The sequence below is a fragment of the Artemia franciscana genome, chromosome 1, assembly GCF_032884065.1.
Source record: "Artemia franciscana chromosome 1, ASM3288406v1, whole genome shotgun sequence".
NCBI lineage: Eukaryota > Metazoa > Arthropoda > Branchiopoda > Anostraca > Artemiidae > Artemia > Artemia franciscana.
Genome location: NC_088863.1, coordinates 29,105,565 through 29,127,152, shown reverse-complemented (window position 1 = coordinate 29,127,152; position 21,588 = coordinate 29,105,565). Strand labels below are relative to the sequence as shown.

At 35.4% G+C, this 21,588-nt stretch overlaps 1 protein-coding gene across 2 annotated transcripts in view; it reads right to left on the bottom strand.

The window, feature by feature from the left end:
- LOC136028169 (uncharacterized) overlaps window positions 1-21,588 on the bottom strand; it is a 63,433-nt gene that overhangs the window by 19,417 nt on the left and 22,428 nt on the right. For both annotated transcript variants that reach the window (XM_065705861.1, XM_065705870.1), the window contains exons 6-13: window positions 18,683-18,844; window positions 16,462-16,761; window positions 11,775-12,104; window positions 10,018-10,324; window positions 6,421-7,494; window positions 4,292-4,515; window positions 2,310-2,478; window positions 524-1,036 (exon numbers count right to left, since the gene is read on the bottom strand). In XM_065705861.1, coding sequence (XP_065561933.1) covers window positions 524-1,036; window positions 2,310-2,478; window positions 4,292-4,515; window positions 6,421-7,494; window positions 10,018-10,324; window positions 11,775-12,104; window positions 16,462-16,761; window positions 18,683-18,844 — 3,079 coding nt within the window. The remainder of the gene's footprint in view (window positions 1-523; window positions 1,037-2,309; window positions 2,479-4,291; window positions 4,516-6,420; window positions 7,495-10,017; window positions 10,325-11,774; window positions 12,105-16,461; window positions 16,762-18,682; window positions 18,845-21,588) is intronic.

Below are 21,588 nucleotides of genomic sequence, written 5' to 3'. Positions count from 1 at the left end.
GGACTTTTTCTTAACATATGGTGGTCATTAATTTAATACCTTTGTACGGCCAACTTAGCATAGCCAAATTATTTACATAGCCCGATGCACACGATAAGGAGGCAAAAACAAAACCAAAATTTGACATACAAGAGGAAAAAGTGTTTTTCTAGTTTTGTCGAGATCATTATGAACCAAAATATGAGATCGAAGGAATTTTAACATTCTTCATTCAAAATTACGATTGATAAAGGTTAAACAAAAAACTACCATATAATAATTAGCTAATAACAATTTTTCCCCTTTTAAACTTAGTTAATTGAGGGAGTATTAACAAACAAACTTGGAAAACTAATTGAGCATGAACGCCTGACCCCAAAAATGTGTGCAGTTCAATCTGTCATTTCTAGTCACTTGATCCTTACCACAATGGTGGGACAATATGACCCAAAATTATTTTAGTAAACACAGCTACCTTAAAAACCGGGAAATAGCTTATAAAATAGAAAAAACTTAAAATAGAGATTATAAATGCAAAAACTACCTTTTTGTTTCTCATGCATATTTCTATCGTTGATCATCAAAGAAACAAAATCAGAATGGCTTGCTGCCATATTATAGACAAGCTCAATCATATCTTCATGTTCATCTGTAAACCATTTGTATACGACAGCATTGAGGAGCTCCAACAAATAGCTACTAGCTTTTTTGGCTTCTTCCGCTTCCTCCACTTCGTCTTCATTTGAAGATTCTTGAAGACGAAGCCCAAACTTCAAACAAGTTTTAATAAAAGTCATCATTATTTTCTCTCGAAGAAATTCTGCGGTGTCTAAATCAGGTAGACTTTCAACCAATGAGCCATAACCAACAAAATATTTCGTAAGAATTTTAGCAGACAATGTTTGCTTACACAACGACGTCACGGAGTTGAACATGGACTGGAGTATTGTTTGGCATGATCCAAGATGAACTACAGGAAGAAGCTGTTCACTTATGATTGGTTTGATTTTAGCATTATTTAGCAGTACATTGAGGGAGTCAGTAACTATTTCTTGGTCTGAAATAAAAAGGCAACATATTATACATTCTGTAAATTCAACAATAATGGAAATTCTGTTCTGTTTTTAAGAAGCCAACAAAAAACTAACTCCGCTCTGATGTTTCAAAGCTGCACTGAACTCCTCTACATATACCTTTCACTTAGGTTTCCACACAGGGCATAAATTGTTCTTCGGCAGACGGCAGTTAGCCCCTAGAGAACTTACTTAGTCCCCAGATTTTTGCTTGCCCTTTCAAAAGGTTTAAGCAAAACAATTTTAATGATTATATTCGTGGTCGTAATTTTTCAGTTTTATGTTAAACATCCTGTTATCCACACAAACAAAGTTGCCTGCTACTTAATTAGGCCTAATTTTGCCAAATATGCTTTAGACGAAAATGCAGTCATTTCTTGAGCAATGAAAGCATTCTAATACTCAGGGAAAGGTTCTAAAGGTAACATAGCTTGGAATCAAATAGTAGGCTAATCAAAAAGAACAATCTGCTTTCAACTGTTGGGTAAATCACCATTTCTTATAATCAGACGAAGGGAATCAAATAAGTTTTGTTATTTTTACAATTTAATTCCTTGCATTATCATTGTTTAAAGATGTAAGGCATCAATAATGATTACGATTACTTGAGTATCTAAAACTGATTGCTTAAAACAAATCCGTTTAGCAGTTTTAGTCCAAAGAGGTACAGAATATTATAGAGAAAAAAAGTTTTACAAGAAAGCTCCATTCAATGCTCAGAGTGGCAGTACTTGTCGATTACGCTTTAGAGACAAAATAGCTGAGGTGTAAAAATAAGAATAAAAAAACAAGAAAATGCACCCGATAATACTTAACAAGTGATGAAACAACCAGAGCTGTTTTATTGGATGGGAGGTGTATCTGGGAGGCCTGGGAAGAGTGTTTTTTTTTTAATACGGGCTTGTGACTCAAAATATCGTAATTTGTCGGCACATATTCTTTTATGGATATATGTTATGGTAATTCTGGGGGGATTCCAAGTCCCTGTTTAGTCAAGTATGATAGATAGTAGTAGTAGTAGTAGTAGAATAATTTTATTGAAAATAATCATTTTTATATAATAGCAAAACAAAAGAGGAGCTTGCGAGGATGTGCTAAAATAAAAAAAAGAGTATGGAGCATGAGAGCATTTACCGAAACCGACATAAAAATAACCCACTGAGAATATAGTTAATCTGTTTCGAAAGCATACCTACCGTTACTATACCTACTGATAATAGAAAATCATAAATAAAAGAAACAAACTTGGTAACTTACTTTTGATAGAACTGGCCAAGAAATTATAAACAGTGGAATAGTTGAAGTTTCCTTCCCGAGCTAGATTTTCGAAATGCTCAGGGTCTTCCAGACTTTGCAGAAATAAGCCGGAATAATTGGCTCTGATTTCTTTCGCAACCTTTTCATTAACTTCCATGTGTAAAGCTTCCTGAAAAACGAACAAAATTACCAATATGAGTATTTGTGTTGCCTGGGAATTTGAAGGCTTGCAACAGCGTCACTTGGCCAGCAAAAGCTTTGCAGGAGCAACACATTGGGTTTAATTTTTTCCCCATCGATTAAACGCAGTGATTGTAGTCCTTGAATTTTTTTTAAATTACAGGTTCCAAGAGGAATTTTTTCTCCGAAAAAAGTCATCCCACGTTCCTAGAAGAGAATAATAAGCTGAAAATAAGCTGTTTCTGCTTAAAACCAACCTTCTCTTCCTAGAGTCTTCTAGACATCTTTCTGAAAATACATACTGAAGAAAAGCTAATTGTTTGCAATTTTAATCTAAATTGTGAGATATAATCCAGTCTATGTTGTTACTTATACTTTGTTACTATGCTGTTACAGGTATATAGTGTAAAATTAACCACGAACAAGGCTAATTGTACCTCACTGGTGTGTGTCTCAAAAGCTTAGGTTAACGGACCCCTCTGTCGACATACTAACGACGGTATTTATCGTGAGCTCTTTTCCTACCCAGCCTGGGCTCGGGGAAAAATAATCTACACGGTGGTAGAAAATAACTAACTTGTATTTCTTCCAAAGATCACTTCACAAAACGCATCTATAAACCATAAAAACAGACTCCCTAAACGGAGTATCAATGCACGGTGTGGCTCAGTGCGACGTGGTCTTGATTTAATGTATCAAGCCCTTCAATTGAATTTGCCCAACGCACATACTTAGAATCAATGGCCTGATCCAGGAAGACAGAAAAAGATTTTAGCTTGAAAGTTTACTTATTGCAAAACTACAAGCTTAGTAACGGGACTTTGACCTATACTTGAAAATTATAATATAAACAAATCTAAGTAAATATAATTACGAAAAGGAAAACAGGTCATTTATTTGAAAAAAAAGAAAATAAAACAGGGGTGGAGGCCAAAACGTATTTTAAAGAAAATGAAACACACCTTCTTCTGATCAATAGCAAGACTTTATTTGTAAAAGCTAAATACGTAAGACAACATACGATAAACAATAATGGCTAGCAAGTAGCAATTTGATACTAACTGTAAATACACTTTATCATAAAATCTCGTAGTTAATTTGCTACTTTATTGATCTATAAAAGTTAAATTTGGAAATCCATTTAATAATTACGCGTTAATCTGCTCAAAAATAAGTATGGTTATTTATTTCAGACAAAGTACGATCAAAAAGATGAGGAAAAAAAGATGTTTAAATATTTATCAAGCTCAAAAGCAATAGAACGCGTTCCATTGTCCTAACGGAAGAAGCGATCTGGATCATAGCCGTCTGTTGGTTTGTCCAAGCAGAAGTTCATCAGAAACATCAAATCCAGCGGTTAAATTAGGCTAAACCTAGCAGCATATCAGACACTTAATTTACCAGGGACAACGAAAAATAATAAAAACCTGGTTTTCCAAGATTATAACAGCAAATCAATTGCCATACATGAGACACATTTTAAAATATCTTATTTCCTCTTTGACAGAAGACAAAAAAAGGCCAAACCTCAATATTTATATCGTCTTCTATATGTGAGGGAGATCTGATTCCGTAACTGATTGATATAGGACCAGGCATTTTACTTCCTCCTCTGCTATCTGAAATTCAGATGTTACGAGGTAATATATATAACCGTAAGGTCCCTAGATTCGCGGCGTATTGTTAGATACAAAAGACTTTAATGGCATTTTAATGACAAATAGAAAGAAACAATTTAATTGTTTAAATATTTCCCATCGCTAACGCAGAACACCCCAAAACAGGATAGAGCTTATTATTACCTTGGCTTCCAAATAAGCTGCAAGCAGTCTCACATAAACAACATTTACTTCCTTAGTATTATCTTCAGGAGAATTTTTTCGCCTTAGACATTTGAGCAATTGCCTAAAAGACTTTTCATACTTCTCTGGTCTGAAACTCAAAAGGAGATATGCCAGTTTTTCATTTTCAGAGGACCAGTTTTGAAATACTTGCCAATTGGACATAATATCGCCAATGCATTCACCTAAAAAAAAAAAATGAATTTGACAAAGTATGGGCCTTGATCAACCTGCAATACTTTTGACATAAGAAATGACTCTGGCTCCCTTAGTCGTGAAATTCCATTCCGAAAACTTTGCCGCACTGGTTTACGGGACAATAATTATAACTGGCTGAGAAATTACTTATGTAACCAAATGACCCTTTGAATGACACCAATACTGACAATAGTAACCATTGATATCGAAAACACTTTAGATCTTAAACTATTCTTAGCTTAATTGTGCTTATCGCGTTCGTTGACTACAATACTCTTCTCAGCTCTTGTTCTTCTCAGTATGAAACTTTCTGGTCTAGATTATATAATTGAGAGGGTTGAAGCAAGCTATAACAACAATTGCCTCGCTCTTATCCTCTGTGTCCAATTAGGAATTGATTCACGAACTTCAAAAATTCATCCGTGCATAGGCGAGATCAACACAAAAAAGAAAGATTTTGGAGATCTATTCACTACCTTGATGTTAGATGAAAAGCTTACAGCACGTGTTAATCTCATTTAATCAAAATATCTAAAACACACGCATGCTAATATATATCCTGGAATGCTTCGAAAATTGAAGCACAATTTTTTTCGGTATTATTTCATTCTTTGATTCAATCTCATTATCTTATTGTGCAGCAATTTGGATTGATAGTCTTCACCTTTACTAAAGTCTTTCACAACTATTTTTTGGAGGCTTTACAGAAAAAAAATATATATAGCGGAAGATACCGAGAAGCTATGAAGTCGGCGTTTGTAAAGTACATACTACATGTACCCAATACCCGTGATATAGTTTAACAAATAAAAATATTACAATGACAGCACACAACAAAGTATGAGATGAGACCATTTTATGTCAGTTATTTAAATAATTTGCTTTTTATATGAAAATAAAGAAAATAAAATGAAAACATAGACGTTACAACTTGCAACGAGCAGAAGGTATCTAACAAGTAAGGGGAGCCACCACCACCAACCCTCGGCTCTTTGCGCTAAAATTTGACTAGGGTTTTCCTGATAGCATTTTAGAATGCAACAAATATAGCATGTGGGTGATTGCAAGAGTTTTATTGGTTTATTGCATTTGAAAATATGGTACTCACGTGTTATAGCGACTACACTAAAGATTATGGAAAGCAGGCCGCTCAGAAATGCATTATATTAAATACCTAACCTAACCAACTCTATACATTAAATATTTAATTCAAATATACCTATATAGCAGTTTATCTAACTGAGACTAAGCTAATTATCTCCGAATGCAGACAGAGAAACCAGTTTTACTCAGATCAAGAACTTGAATGTGGTCGCTATATCAAGTAAATACTGAAAATATTTTGACTGACAATTCAGTTGTTTATAGCAAAACAATTATACGACCCTTTCTTCTCTTAGCATTATAATAAGAAAATCAACTTTTTATCACACTGTTCTTGTTTTTGTTCTTGAAGCATTGACATGAAAAGTCAAACTTTAGTGTAAAGAGCGGGGGATTGAGAAAGGCTGCAGTCTCTTTCATATAAAGGATAGTTTTATAATAGTTTCATATAAAGGATAGTTATATAAAGGATAAAGGGAAGATAAACAGGAAGGGTGTGCGAAAGCACAGAATGGTTGGCCCCCAACCCCCTTGCACTTCCTGGCTGAAGGGCCAAGAAATGGAGATCAGCACCGCCGGTAGGGACTGTAAAGTCTAACGCCGTACCCTTTACCTTTTTACCCTGCCCCTACTTCCTCTTATATCGCCCTAAATATGAGGGAGAATAGCCACTTTTTATGCAAAACTTTACAAAATTTACGAAAAAAGAACAGAAAAAAAACGTAGTTTTTAAAACAAGAAGTTTTTGGATTTGGAGGTGCAATAACACAAGAAGAAAAAGAACTCACCATCATTTGTTTGTCCAACTAAAGTTGTTGGATACATTATCAAGTACGTCCTGATAGCCCTTGCCAGTGAATTCATTTCCCCATCAGCAGATCCAGAAACGAAAAACTTGCAGATAGGGGCAAACAGAGACGTTTCCAGAGGCATTTGACTTATATTCTTGAGTCTATTTAGAGCAAAACATGCAAGTAGTGCTGACGCAATGATCACATGTTCACTCCCTTTGTCTTGGCGAAATTCAACACAACCCAAAAGATGAAGACATTTTTGGCTATCAAGTTGAAGTATAACAATCGAACTTTCAAGGAGCTCTAAATTGAAGTTCCTGTTATTTAACGGTGATAAAAGAGTTTGCAACTGTTCATGGAGCTTACATTGATATCTTAAAATAATGTCATTTTCCTTACATTTAGATAAAAACTTTAATACAACTTTTGTGTATTCAAAGAGAAACTGGTCCTCATCATCAATTACTTGAAATAGTTCATAAGAGGTATTGCTCAACAAGAAATGAGATATTATGAAATCATTACCACTTGTGACTGATTCGTCAACAATAATCTGAATCAACTTAAGCATAGCATTTAATTTGTCGGGGACCAGCAAACTAGGGCGTCGTAAATAGAATAAACATTGATTCAATACTAAAGTCTGATTAGCCCGAATCTTACAAGACAGAATCTTTAGTTGGTTTTCGACACTGGAGAACATATCAACATCTGCAATAACCGCTATTAATACATCTTGGAGTTTTGCCAAATTTTTCACTAATTTCTTTTTCTCCATCTTTGGTTTATATGTTTCGGGAGAGCCATCTATCCACGAAGATATGTACTTCTTTCTTTCTTTACTGCAAAGACTCTCTAGAATAAGAGAAAATACGGACTGGAACGACTTGACGTCACTTTCAAGTGAAAGAAAATCTCGGCTGATATCATCCCAAAATTCCTCAGGTAGTTTATTATCTGATACTTGTTTAACTGCTATAATAAATGGGGATATTTTGAAGTCTTCAATAGTTCGAGGGTCGTAAGATGTCACAGTACTTTTGGGGTCAAAATCTTCTTCCATCATAGCTAAAACGAAATAAAATTTGAGATGCATATATGAAAGTATAGCATAAACACTGAGTAAGCTGAAACGTTTATGTGGAAACCTTCCTGAGCCACATTTATAAAGGCGGTTGGGTGGGGATTTCGAGATTTGGTTTCAGAAAAAGTGCAAAAAATTTCTAAGTAGAGGGAGAAACCAACTGAATCAATACTAAGGGTTAAAAGGCCCATCGTCTCCGCTCCCCCAGACAGCTGAGCTTGCAGAGTCAAACCAATAACTCCCATTCCAAGCCAAAATTTGAGATTGGCGACACCATGGCCGAAGGACCTTGGATTGTAAGTCTAATGTGCCATTCACTAGGCTAAAGTGGCTCGAAATTACAAGACTAAAAACAAAAGCAAATTAATGATACCAGAAATGGATTAGGAATAAATTTATTGCTGACGTAATGTCACAATTAGCCCTATCTGAATTCGATCCCAGGGGCGACTTAGTGGTAAATACATGTACCATTTTTTTCAGAAACTCTTGCGGCATTTCACAAAAATTCAAGGAATAATGAATTAGTCTAAATTTCACAACACAATATGCTACTATAGTTACAAATTTTTACAGCAACAAATTACTTCACCAAATAAGTAAGTAAGTATGACGGCACTAGACCCTCAAGGTCCTAACCCACGGTGCTGATCCACGTTTCACCACATCACCTTATGTTAATACGAGCATGACAATATACAAAAAAGACTACAAAACGGCGAGAACAAAATTCAAAGTAGCAAGCTTTATAAAATCCTTGGTTAAAATGACAAATAAAAGGCTGAACACACTCTCAGTTCTTGAAGCGTAATTTCTGTTAGGTAAAAGTTCACTTCTAGTTAGTCTAGTACAGTATCCAAGTTGTTTTGGTAGGAAGGATGAACACAACAGTGAAAGTAAAACTTTTGGCAGGTCAGCCCGAAATCCATTAGTTAGCTTGTGCCATCCCATTTCCGAGGAAACCATATACAACGGATTCAAAACATCCTCATAAGTGATGAAGCATGAACCAAGAATGGTACCTATTGTTTCAATTAATCTCAATGGTAGAAGTTTATTACAAAAACAAATTTCTGACAATTTCGAAAAGGAGGCTGAGATTCCATAAAAATAGTTTCAGATTGAAATGAAAACTGTACCACTGGAGTCTCCATAGCCAAAACCCAGTATAGGAGAATTACAGTCCCCAATGTTGACTAATAAGGGAAATCACTTTTCGAATGGGAAGCCGGGATGCGTCTTCTCATTTTTATTCTCTTTGTCTTTTTCCTTCCTTTTTTATCGCCGCTAGTCAGCCACTGTGATATCATTTAGATATTTCAGGGCCCATTATAAAGGAAATTGTTACATCCAGAGACTTTTGTAAGCAACAAAAGATAACAATAAAGGCAATTTTAAATAAAAACAACTGCATTTTCTGTAAAAGATGACACAACAAACTTGTCTTTTGAAGAGACACAATCACAGGTGCATCTTTGAAAAGTTGCTTCTCTAGGGTGTGATGTCATATTCGAGGGACGTTGCTGCCTGATTTCCTGTGGTTTTTTCTTTACTAAATTGCAACTAAAAAAAAAGCTGAATATTCTTTCCTGTGTGTGATACATACATTTTAGTTTAAGATCAGATTGAATACGAGTGATAGCATTAAAATATGCAATAAAGGTAGAGGATCCATCCAAGTAAAGTCCTTTTGCACAAATGTTTGATTCTAATTGTAACCAGGAGCGTCTACGGTATTAAGTTCCGTACGGTATTCGTTTTTTAGAGTTTTGGTTAAATATAAAGTATTCTACAGGACATTAAGTGTAACCTTTTATTTACTAAGCGATTGTAACGAGATATTTGGGTAGTAATGTATTTCTAGTTCGTCATAGTTTGGACTTTGGAATTTTACCATACATGACAAACTCCCAAAATTTTGAGCAAAATTCAACTATACATCTATAGCTTTTAGAGGTCAGATATCTTTTTCAAGTTCAAGCCACAAAGATTTCTACAACAGAGCCTCTACGTTACCACAGAAAAATTAGAATTACGATCTTATTTCACTGGCGGAGAGCGGGAGAGCAACATCACCACTACTCTATGGTACTAACTAGAAAAGTACAAAAAAGACACATATATGTTATTATCTGTTATAAGTAAATCACTAATTTAAAGCGCAATTAAACTTGCTGCTAAAAGGAAATAAAATTACAGAATAACTCAGCACATTCAAAATTAAAGAAGTGAATTTTTTCAGGGCAAGGGTAAAAAGAACAAAAGAATTCACTTTTATGGCACAGGGTTTCTCAATTTCCAGTAATTGTCAAATATTCTAATGATAGAAAGTTTTATTCAATTCATTTTCGTTTCCTTGTCAATTTTACCATTTATAATCACCCAAATTGTAAGTTATGCTAACATCTTTTGCAATTGATAAATTTTGCTATAAATCCTAAGCAATCACGAGGTGAATTTGCAAGCCTAAAACTAGAAAATACAAATAGGTAGAGCTTGAAAGGTACCTTTAATTAAAGCAGTTCTAGCTTTTACATCAGACTGTTCTATAGGCGTACCAGCCAACAGCCCCCTCATTTGAGAAACGTAGAATGTCGGATTCTCTAAAAAACGAAGAGAAGCTTCAGCAAGAATATCAATTATTTCTAATCTGTCTTCCATAGCATCTAGCCATACTCCTAATTCAACATGGGACATGGCCAGGTCTCTGCACATGAAACTGGCATAAATTGAAAAAATCATTTCTTTGATTTCTACATCCTTTGAGCTGGTATATAGCGACAATACTGTTTGTAGAATATACCGGGCAGTGTCCTGAAAGAGAAAATTGGTACGACACTTTGAACAAAACAATGCCATAGATATGACCTACTTTAAAGTTATTCAGATATCGAAGGCAACAATGCATGTATTTAGCGTTAAACATGCGCTTTATGAACCACCCGACTTTCCTTATTTGGGAAATACTCTCCCCCCTGCTCCACCCTCTAGCTTACTGTAATTTTAAATGCGTGTGCCAATGGATGAATGATATTATATCCACGTTTAGTATAAAAAGAAAAAGAAAAACCTTGCATTAGTGGTCCTTCAAATCTAAATACATATAACCACCCGTTTTTTGCTATTGAACTACAAACTAATCATGCAAAGACAGAAAATATAAACAGAATATTTTTTTTAGCCATAACATTGGACAATGGCTATAAAAATTTCCCTCCCCCCCCTTAATTTTCCCATTGTAGTCATAAGCCGGACGAAAGACAACATTCACCGACAATATGGTCGAAAGCCGTGCATAGTGTAGTACAAATTCCAGTGCCAAATATATCAATAACGTATGTGCTTCGCAGTCTTAATATCAGGATTGCAATTGGTACTGAGCTAATAAGGCCACAGTGAGGCAAAACCACCTCAGTGGAAGATGATAAATCCAATGTTAAGATTTCAGCAACAAATCGATGACTGCCTTCCCGCTCCCCTGATGGCCATTCAATGGTCATAATATTGCTTCTTGCGAGCCTTCAACGAAAGTAGTAAAACTACGAATGACCACTATCCTCCCTCCTATCAAAGTCTCTCATATTTTGGTTTGTGAAAAAAAGATTATCCTTTACCCATGGCTTTTTTTTGGAGGGGCTGACTTTACACCATTTTATAAACATTTTTGTTTTTACATTGATTTTAAATATTGAGTTTGGAGCTTATTTTATGGTGTCACTTAAATTTTTAATTAATTATCTCTATGAAATGAGCCATTTCGTATTTTTATGTTTTTTGGACAAAAAACAAAAACAAAACAAAAAACAACAAACAAACAAAAAAACCAAGTCGGTATACTTTCTTGAATATTAGTAAAGCCGCCATTACGATTAAATATTATATAATATAATAAAACAGCAATCAAATCATAAGCTGGAAGAAATATAAACAGTCGTCGATACAGTCGAGGCCTTCCATAGTATTCTGCAAAACCACCAAACACCACTAAACTTTTTTCTTGACTTAAAAAATGTAATATAATTTATAATGCAAATAATAGAATAAAAACATAAATAATATAATATGATAATATAATAATAATAAAATAACATCTAGGAATAATAAGTGTGTAAAATAAATAATCTCTATAAAGAACTGCGTGTAAGGTGTCCGTGAACTTCCAGTGAAACATTTATATTACACATCAGAAATATGAATGAAATTTCCAAAGTTCCATCACACTTAATCTTAAATAAATTAAATGAATAGATATATGTAACCATACCTTGCTCAGGGCACTGGAAAGTGAATTTACTGTCTTCAAACTCGCAACTAAATGGATGGCTTCAAGTTGAATTTTATGCCAACATTCCTTAGCTTCGAAACCCCTAAAAGCTTTTGAGTTGCCAATTTGAATAATATCTGACAACAATGTTAAGTACAACCGGTCTAAATCAGTCACTCCACAGAACAAGAACTGATCTCCATATTTGAATACTTTAAAGAGCAAATGAAAAATTTCGATATCTTCGAGGTTGATTTCGGTTTCTTTCTTCTTCAGCTTATCGATGACAGAGCTTGTGCATTCAATGTAACGATCCAGATATGGCATGCCCTGTAATAAAAATAATTTATTTAGACCGCGTTTACATACATAAAATGGGCTCCGAGGAATACAAAAATACAGAAAAAATAAAAAAAAAACTCACAAACAGAACATCACAACTAATTTTGCAAAACAATTAAGTGGAAAGTCGAAAATGTTTTCTCGACGCTTTTAGAACATATTAGTGTTCTAGAATATTTTAGAATATATTAGTTTTTGAAGAAATATCGAAAACGTCATATTTACTCGAAATGTATTGGTTGCGAGTCTAGAGCGGCAATTGTAGAAGATATTTGCAAAAACGGAAGAATAAAGATTTAATTTTCTTGCGCTCAGATATTATAAAAAAAAACTCCATAAAGGGACCAAGAAGAAGACATGGGGGGGGGGCAAAAATAGCGCTGTAAAGTCTGCCCAGGGTTATTTTGTGAAACTGGCCTTTAACTTGAGCAAGCAGCCCATACGATTTTCTAAGCTTTTCTTTCAACACCGAGATAACGAGTGTTTTTTAGTATTTTTAACATTTGATCCAAACGGGGGACCTAAATAATTTGGAGAGGACGATGCAGAAATAGTTTCTAGGCCAACATTGATAGTAACGGAAGGTTGCTGAGACGAACCATAAACGAGAAGCTCAGCTATAGAAGGGGCGACTTGAAACCCAATCTCATTAAGACCAGATCAAACAATATGAGTTGTATTTTGAGAGCCTAGAGATCATCTGATAATAGAAGAATATCGTCGGCATAACACAGATGGCTGACATCAATATAAAGCTCAAATAGAAATGGAGGAATATTTTTAGTAACGGATCTTATAGCATTATTGAAAAGAGCTGGACTAAACACAGAGCCTTGTTTTACACCTTTCCGAACAGTGACAGATTTGCTCAGCTGGCTACCTAGCCGCACCAATATGAAAGCATTACCATGCCAATCCAATAAGAGACGGCAGAGAAAAGGGTTTATTCCATTTCTCAATGGAGAAAAATAGCATTTGAACGGATTATAGAATCGAATGCCTCTGAAATGTCGATTGCACACACATACAGGTTCTTTTTCGGCATCCTATAGCGGTCTAAAATAGCCGAAAAAGTTGCGTGCTCGTTTTGCACACCCAAGGCTTCGCGAAATCTAAATTGGTTGTCCCCGTGGTTGCAGTTTGTGTTTTTTTTTGGAAGATCAGCTTTTCAAAAAGCATACCAACTGTGGAGCAAATAGTAATTGGCCTGTAAAATTCACAAGACAAAGGGGTTTTTGTCCTTTTTTAAGACACAGGTAACAAGACCTTCCGAAAGAGCAGCTGGAATATATTGCTGAGAGATACAAGCCTGAAATAATAGTGACAAATACTGCATAAGAAGTGGGGTAGCGTATAGGAGGTGCTCAGTTTGCACCCTATCGTATCCTGGGACTTTACCAGGTTTCATTAGATGAATTTTGACCTGGACAGATGAAGGTGTAACAATGACAAAGTTCCTCCGGTCGTTAAGTTTTGACATATGGTGGAGGAGGTCATTTTTACAGGTAGCTTCAACCGGAGAGGGTCATCGGAGAAAAGCGAAGAAATATGTCTTTCCCACGAAGCGACATAGATAGGGTTAGATTGCGAGGAGGAACTTGATGTCAGCTTTGAAACTCCCCTCCAAAGCTACTGGGGACTATTTTTATCTCACATGTTGCAGTTTGAACTTGTGTGTTTTTCCATCGGTTGAGAGAATGATATGAATAATACTGTTGGCTTAAAATCATATAGAGGTTCACAGTTCAAAAGCCAAACGAGTGCTGACATTGCAGTTAACCTGCAATTGTTACATTCACTGCCTCAAAAAGGCAAGTTTTTTCTATAAATTAAAAAAAAAGCAATTACCCGTAAAAAGGTAATTTCTTTGTTGCTCGAAGTCACACGTGGTTATATTAGGCAAATTATGGTTAGCTGAAAAATCCACAGAACACAGAGTAGGTAGTGTTACGCTATACCACAGTCCCTAATAGCAACTGGTTCGGCATACCATGGAATGAGCGAAGGCGATATTTCACAAGCGCAAAACCATGCACTGCTAGTAGGCACCTTGGTCAACGCTGCTGATAGCTATTTTCTCTCCCCCAACCTTCATGGCTGAAGGGCCATGACATAGAGCTCAGTACCAGCGGTTTGGATCATAAGGCCTAGTGCCACCCCTCCCCCTTTTCTCTCCCGCAACCTTCCTGGCTGAAGGGCCATGACATAGAGCTCAGTACCACCGGTTTGGATCATAAGGCCTAGTGCCACCCCTCACACTTTTTCGAAATAAGTACTGGTATACATATCGTCAGTTTGGTTCTACTTCCACATTTTCCACAGAGAGTGTGCTTAAATATTTCTTGTAGCTGTGAAAGACCACCTGAGCACTCGCTTTAGAAGTCCAAATTACAACAAGCTGCAATATATAGGTGTTTATTATCGTTAACTCGTTTCACTCATTAACTTGTTAACGAGTTAATTACTATATCTAACGACTTATTTGGGTCTATATTTGATGTCTTTTCCGCAAAAAGCAACGCTTTTCACATATGTTTCCAGTTGACATCGTTAAATCAAAGGGTTAGAAAAAACAACCCGGGCGATTGACAAGTACCGATAGAGTTTAACTTATCATTGGGCTTCATCAATAGTGATGCCATTTGGAACTACATTTGGTCCGTTATCCAGAGTAAACAACACTTTGCTCATATCGTTCCAGTTGAGATCATTACAGCTCAGTGTCAAAAACCTTGTGGGTTGTCCAAGGCAACAACTGCAAACAATTAGTTCATTGTGTGCAGTTACCCAATATGTTGCTGATCCTCTGAAATTTTTCCAAGTGAGATGTAGATCATCAATAGCTCCATCTTGTCAACGCATTTTTTAAAATATCCAAATATTGTGGATTATATACAATGAAATTCGAACGGACAGGATTGTGTGTTATATCCTCTTGCATATGCGATGATGTGTTTTTTGCCAAAATTAAGAGGAGGAGTGAACAAGACGAGATAATGTTGATGTTGTATTATCGTACTGCCATTGGAAGAGCAGATACTGATAAAATTTGGAAGTAATCGAACATTCGGAATTGGTTAGAAATTACTCACAAATTGTGATAAACATAAACATAAGAGTTGAAAAGTTGACATCTAGACCAAAAAGTATGAGTAGCTGATAAGGGTGGAAACTCCCTTAGCACCAGTTCTCACCCTTCTAATGGTAATTTCTGCCCGCTCTACTTTCAAATTCCCAGATCATAGTAGTCTATGTTCGTTGAAAATTTTATTTCTTCTGTCACGATAATTTTTGTGTGCATCTTGAGTTTTATATCTTACAGAAGCTAATTCTTGCTCGTTTTCAATTCAATTTACAATCCACTTTAGAAATCCCTCGCCAACTTCGATCAATGGCACACTGAGAAGTTTCGACTTTGCACCAGATCTACCAGATTTGGAAAAGCAAAAAAAAACAAAAAAAAACGCTATACTTGCATGGTCGTATAGGGAGTTAAAAACAGACTTCAATGATACATTATCCTAAAAGGGATAACCGTGGACAAGTAAAAAAAAAAATAATAAGAAGAGAGGCTGTAAATATTTTTAATACAATTCTTTTGACAATGTAACATGTTAATTCAAATGGCCATAATTTTACGTGAGAAGTAGCGACATTCTGTCTTTTTTGGCGATTACCGCACCTTCACTAAACTTTGCGGGTAGTTTTCACGATATTTCAAAAATACCCTGAAGTTGGTTAATTTCAGGTCAGCGATACATCGCAGATTGAAACTAAAGAAGAACATATATAAAAACAAATTTTTAATGAAATGAACACTGAAAAATTAATACATAGTGTTAGAAATATAGGGCAACTTATTCTAAGACTGAAAAACATGATATGGTACAGAGATATAAAATCATGAACGCTTGAGAGGAAGTATCTGAAAGCGGGAGACTGGAAGAAAATGCATATAATAGACAAACCTAGCAAGTCAGCTTGGCATGCCTCGCATTAAACAAGCTTTAAGTACTTAAATAAAAAATATTTGAAAATAATTTTATGTAATATTTTATCGTGAAAAATCGGTTTATTATGCTTGAGATCAACCTCAACGTTAAACGCCATAAAATTGCACCTTTATGAACACCAGTTAAATGTGAAAAATGCAAGACTTACGGATATACTTTGATCACTGAACAAGTAAGAGACAATCATTAGATCTACAGATTTTCTTCCTTTAAAACTTGACAAGTGGAATTAAATACAATACACCGTGAAATTAACGTATAACAGGGTGTTCGTAATATTTAGCCTATAAAAATGAAACAGAAAAATATAAACTATTTAATGTAGCCTATACCTTTGACACTGCGTCTTTGAGAAACTTCATCACATTCAATTTTTCTGCTTCGCTATACTGATTTCCTTTCTCTCCAAAGAGAACACTTTTGAATTCTACAGCCTTGTCTAAAATAGATACAGCAATCTTCACAGCAAGGGTTTGAACAGAAATAGCTTCAGATACAAGAGAATCTTTTAAAACATGATTAGCAAGAGTTGGTGGCGGAAGAAATATGTGACTTGCACGCATTACAAGTTGCTTGGGTCCAAGTTGTTCATGACTACCAAGAACAATGCTTACACTCTGTGATGCTAACACCTAGAAAGAGACACAGAAATACATTAGGAATCAAATCTATTCATCTTAAAGAACGGCAAATAAAGGAAACCTTCTGGGTAAAAAAAAAGGTAGAAAACGTAAATCTGAAAACACTATGCATCCAAAGAATTCAGCTAATGTTGATTCCATTTATTTATTATCTACAACCCCGAAAAACATGCCACTGGTTGCATTCTAATGAAACTGTCAAAATTGGAGTATCAAAAAATAGAAATTACGTGTTACAGCGTAAATTTAAATTTTATCAATAAATCCGACAAACATCAATGCATAGCCTCTACAGCGAAATCACAAATCTACACCCATTGCCCTACGGCAACTGTCACCCAAAAGTGAAGCAGGACCGGTCAGCACCTATCCTTCTAGAGATACCGATTTTTAAAGGAGACTTTCCCCCCTTTATGACCCATAAAGACGTCCACTCGAGTGAGTTGCTCTTTATAAAAATATGAAATTTTGTATTTTTCCTAACAAGAATGCTCACGGATATGCGTTTATTTTTCATCCAAAGAGATCAGAACGCAAAAGAATCGCATGGGATCGACTTTTACCCTTTTGTGGCAGCAGAACAACATTTTTGACCCAAAGAGAGCCAAATTACAAACACTTTTTCTTAGAAAATTACAGACAACCATTTTTTATTTCCATTTGACTAACTCTATTCATTCGGAATTTATGTACATTGGTGAAGGTTTGCACTACCTAGTGGAGAGAAGGTTCAGAGGATCTTTCTGTGGAAAAGGGAGGGGGTGCCAGACGATTCAGAAACTTCATTTTCAGATCCAATATTTTTTCACTTTTAACGGAAAATTCATCAGACAAACAGAGAGGAGAATTTTCCCCCTAGTGACTACAAACTATGAATCTGCCTGCAACAGGGTGACAGCACCTCTCTTAACACACAAATACTTTGAGTATAACTTTCACATGATTGACTCCACGGAAAGAGAAGGTTTCTGCATGGGAGGCCCCCCCCTAAAAATAAGATTTGCCCATAGAACCCTACCTAAGAACGCAATTCTTTTAGTTACAAATTATATTGTTAACCTTAGAGAATGAGTTAAAACAGAAACGGTAGAAGGGGTCTGTATTAAAAGCTAACATATATTAAATAAATACGAACATTTATTCAAATGAAAGCAAAACGACATTAGAAACTAAAATGAATAAACATCTATATAATTATCATATATAAGAGAGGGGCTTTCTAAGTATAGTGATAAAAAAGTTATACTTTTTGTAAATTATTCTTGTGTTAGAATATTCATTTTTGAAGCGCTGAGATAAAGGAATCAAATTTTATGGGAAATAGTAGAGATATTAAGGGGGAGGGTTCAGTCCCGACTTGTATAGGATAATTTCTGGTCGTTTTAATTTTTGAATTTTTCTCTCTATTTTTCGTGGAAAAGAGCTTATTCTTTTTAGTATATTTCATTTGAGCCTAGGTTTACACCGATTTTCAAAACTTAGAAAATTCTGTCCTCCTGCATAAATAACCCCTACTGCATAAACGTTAAAGTGATATGCATTTTTTTTTTAGTTTCTTGTGATTAAACATGTGAAATTTAGCACTTTTTTTGTATTATTATAGAAAAATATTCGGACTATAAGAAGTGGCATAAAATTTCTTCACCCCATTTTAGTTTCTTAAACACTATATCTGTAATTTCTCAATTGGCTGGTAACATTGGAATTTTTACTTAATCTTAAAACGATAAATATGAAATACCCACGAATTTACTATAAGGTACGTTATAAATGTAATAAAAAGGATGAAAATACTCCACCAAAACACAGAAAAATGACTCGATTCAACACTCAAAACAAAATGGGAAATTCAGCGAAATTCAGTTGAGTTCATGCAGCTAATCAAGTAAAAAGTCAAATTAATAAAACCAACCTTGTTTACGAAAGTGGCAAACGTTTTCCATTTCTCACCTACGCGAGGGGCGGCTATTGGGCCGAGAATGTCAAAATAAAACCTTAGTAAGTCTGGGCAGGCTGAAAGTGTTTTCATAATAAGCTCTGCTAGTTTTTCATCTTCCCAAGGCTTTTGACATTTCTAAAAAGAAAACAAGATTTTAATATACAGCATGAAAGAAATAGTTCAAAAAAGTTGCTGCACGCTGAATGTATAAATAAATAAGATTACTAAAAGAAATGAATTTCTGGTGTTCATAATGTGCAGAAACAGCATATGTAGATTTTATGGCGAAAAACGATCCGGTTGATCATTTTTATCATCTACGTTTAACGTTTTGTTCTTCATAATTACTTATTGAGTTTGTTCGTTTCCTTCTTCTTAATACCTTTTTGTACTAATTGAATGTACGATGTTAACTATTCCACGCATATCGAAAAAAGTCTGGTGCTATCGATGAGGACCACAAAGAAAAAAGATCTAGTTATAGTAAAACAAAAAAGGAAGAAAAATAACGAGACAGCAAATCACAGAAAAGTCTACAAACCCATATAGAAGGAGTAAAACAAGGAATGAAATCTTACAGCTTACATTGTAGAATCCTCAAAATTTTAGCTGAACATACAATTAAATATTTACGACTCAAAACTGGGCTTTATTGAAGCGTAAGAAAGAAAAATCAATTACCTAATTTGCGAAAGTAACCGAAGTTCCTTTGGGACAAACTTTCCTTAATTTAAAAAATGTAGTTGAGCTCATTCTAGAACTATCCATTTAAAATTCATTAAATTACTATTTGGAAATTGTCGTAGAGACTTCGCAGGGGGCTCATTCGATTGAAAGTTTTTGTCCCACTTTTTAGAGTCAAATGTAACTGGAGGGCGACCAGCACCACTCACCCGTTTTGCTTTTTTTTCCCCTCCCAAAGAGATCAGATCAATATTTTACTTTAGCCATTTTGTTCAAAACAGTTGAAAGATCCAAAAACTATGTCTCCGAGGATGACATGTCTCCCCACAGTCCATGGGGCAAGGGCTGTAAGTTACGCAGGTTGGACATTGGACAACCTTGGTCTTCAAAAAGGCGAAAGATATTAAGATGAAACTTTCAGTGTATGTTGAGTGGCATGTTGAATTAAATCAAACACACAATGTGCATGCAGGTTGTCAGAAGGTAATATCAGCGACCGACTGAGGAAATTAATTTGAAACTTTCAGGGCTACTACTAATTATTGCTACTACTACTGCTGCTACTACTAGTACTACTACTACAATTGCTACAATCGAGCTTTATATAACTGATTCCAAATATGTAAAATTTATTCAGATTAATGTTGCCAATCAAAAGCTACGAGCCTAAGAAAATTTTCCTGATTTTAGCAAAGGGGGGAAAACGCGACATCGATAGCTTTTAGTAGGGAGGTTGGGGTTGAACTAGATTCGCCGATCACAAATATCTCATTTGTTTATGAATGGAAACCCAAAATTTGATGTTCTCTAGATACCTCTCAGAATAAGGAATAGTTCAGATTTTTTGTTCTTCAGATTATCTCAAAATCTACATTTATAATTTTGGTCGAAGTGTCCAAACCAACCCCACCTAGTGGGGTTGGTTCGTACACACTCGGACTTGAACCGAAAAACCTTAAAAATTGCCAAAAATCTACCGGCAGTCCTGTACAAACGGTAAATTCGTCCATTAAACAGCTTTATTTTTTACTTTGAATACAGTTGTACAAAATTATAAGCTTGCTTGATTAAGACGTATTGTGTTGCGAAAAATCAAATTCCTAGCGAAAGCTTTGAGGCACTCTGCTGATTCCTGCACAAGAAAAAGGTTTTGGTAGACATTGGAGAATATCAGAAAAATCCACACTTGCAACATCTTCTGTCTCAGGGAAGACAAACCTTTTGCTTTTCTTGCGCATGAAACGATTCGTGGTTTCACCTTCTGCAATATCCCGCACTAAGTCAACATAGCAACCGGTTAACTTCTTAAGCTGGAACTTGACCAGGAAGGTGGACTGAACGGAAGGTCACCATTATGGTCTTTTTTTTTTTACTTTGAATACAGTTGTACAAAATTGCAAAATTATAAGCTTGCTTATAATATAGGCATATTATGTCTATATTTAAAATATAGACACATATTGTGTAAAATTATAAGACATATTGTGTTGTGAAATTCACCAAGATGATTCATCAGATGAATGGGCGTCTCCTTAGGTTGTTTTTCTCTCCCTTTCCATGCTTTTTGCCTCAATTTCTTCCCTTTCTGGAGTGTCAGTTTGTATCCTGGTTCTGCCTGTTTTGCGGCGCTTATGAGAACATGCGTGAGCATTTCCCACAAGCGGGAAGGGTCTAATCATTTCTGGGGTTATTCTTGCAAACTGATCTTGCCGATTGGTGGTTGATGGCCTGGGAGCAGGACTGGGGTCAGTTGATCGTCCAGGAGTAGAACTATTGTCATTGGCACGAGACCGGCAAATTTTTTTAATTAGTCTGCTGCATATACCTGATTTGAACTTACCTGATTTGAGCTGATCTTGCATAAGTAGGTCTGTCACTTTGGACGGGAGCAAATCCACCTCATTTAAAGTGGTCGAGTAGAAAGATAGCAAGATATAGAAAACATTCAGTTCGAAAACAAAAAATGACCCAGTGCAGTCATCAGCTTACACCGTCACTCGAAGACACTATGGAAATTTAATTAGCTTGACCTTGGAACTACATGGCAAATAAAGCTCTTCCTGCGCTCCTATCAATTTTACTTTAACTGATTACAACTTTGTGCTTTCTGGCCCTCTTTGGTTATATTTTACCTTCTATTTCCCTCCCGCTTTCTTTTGGTTCATATTTACATTGCTCATTCGACATACGAATTC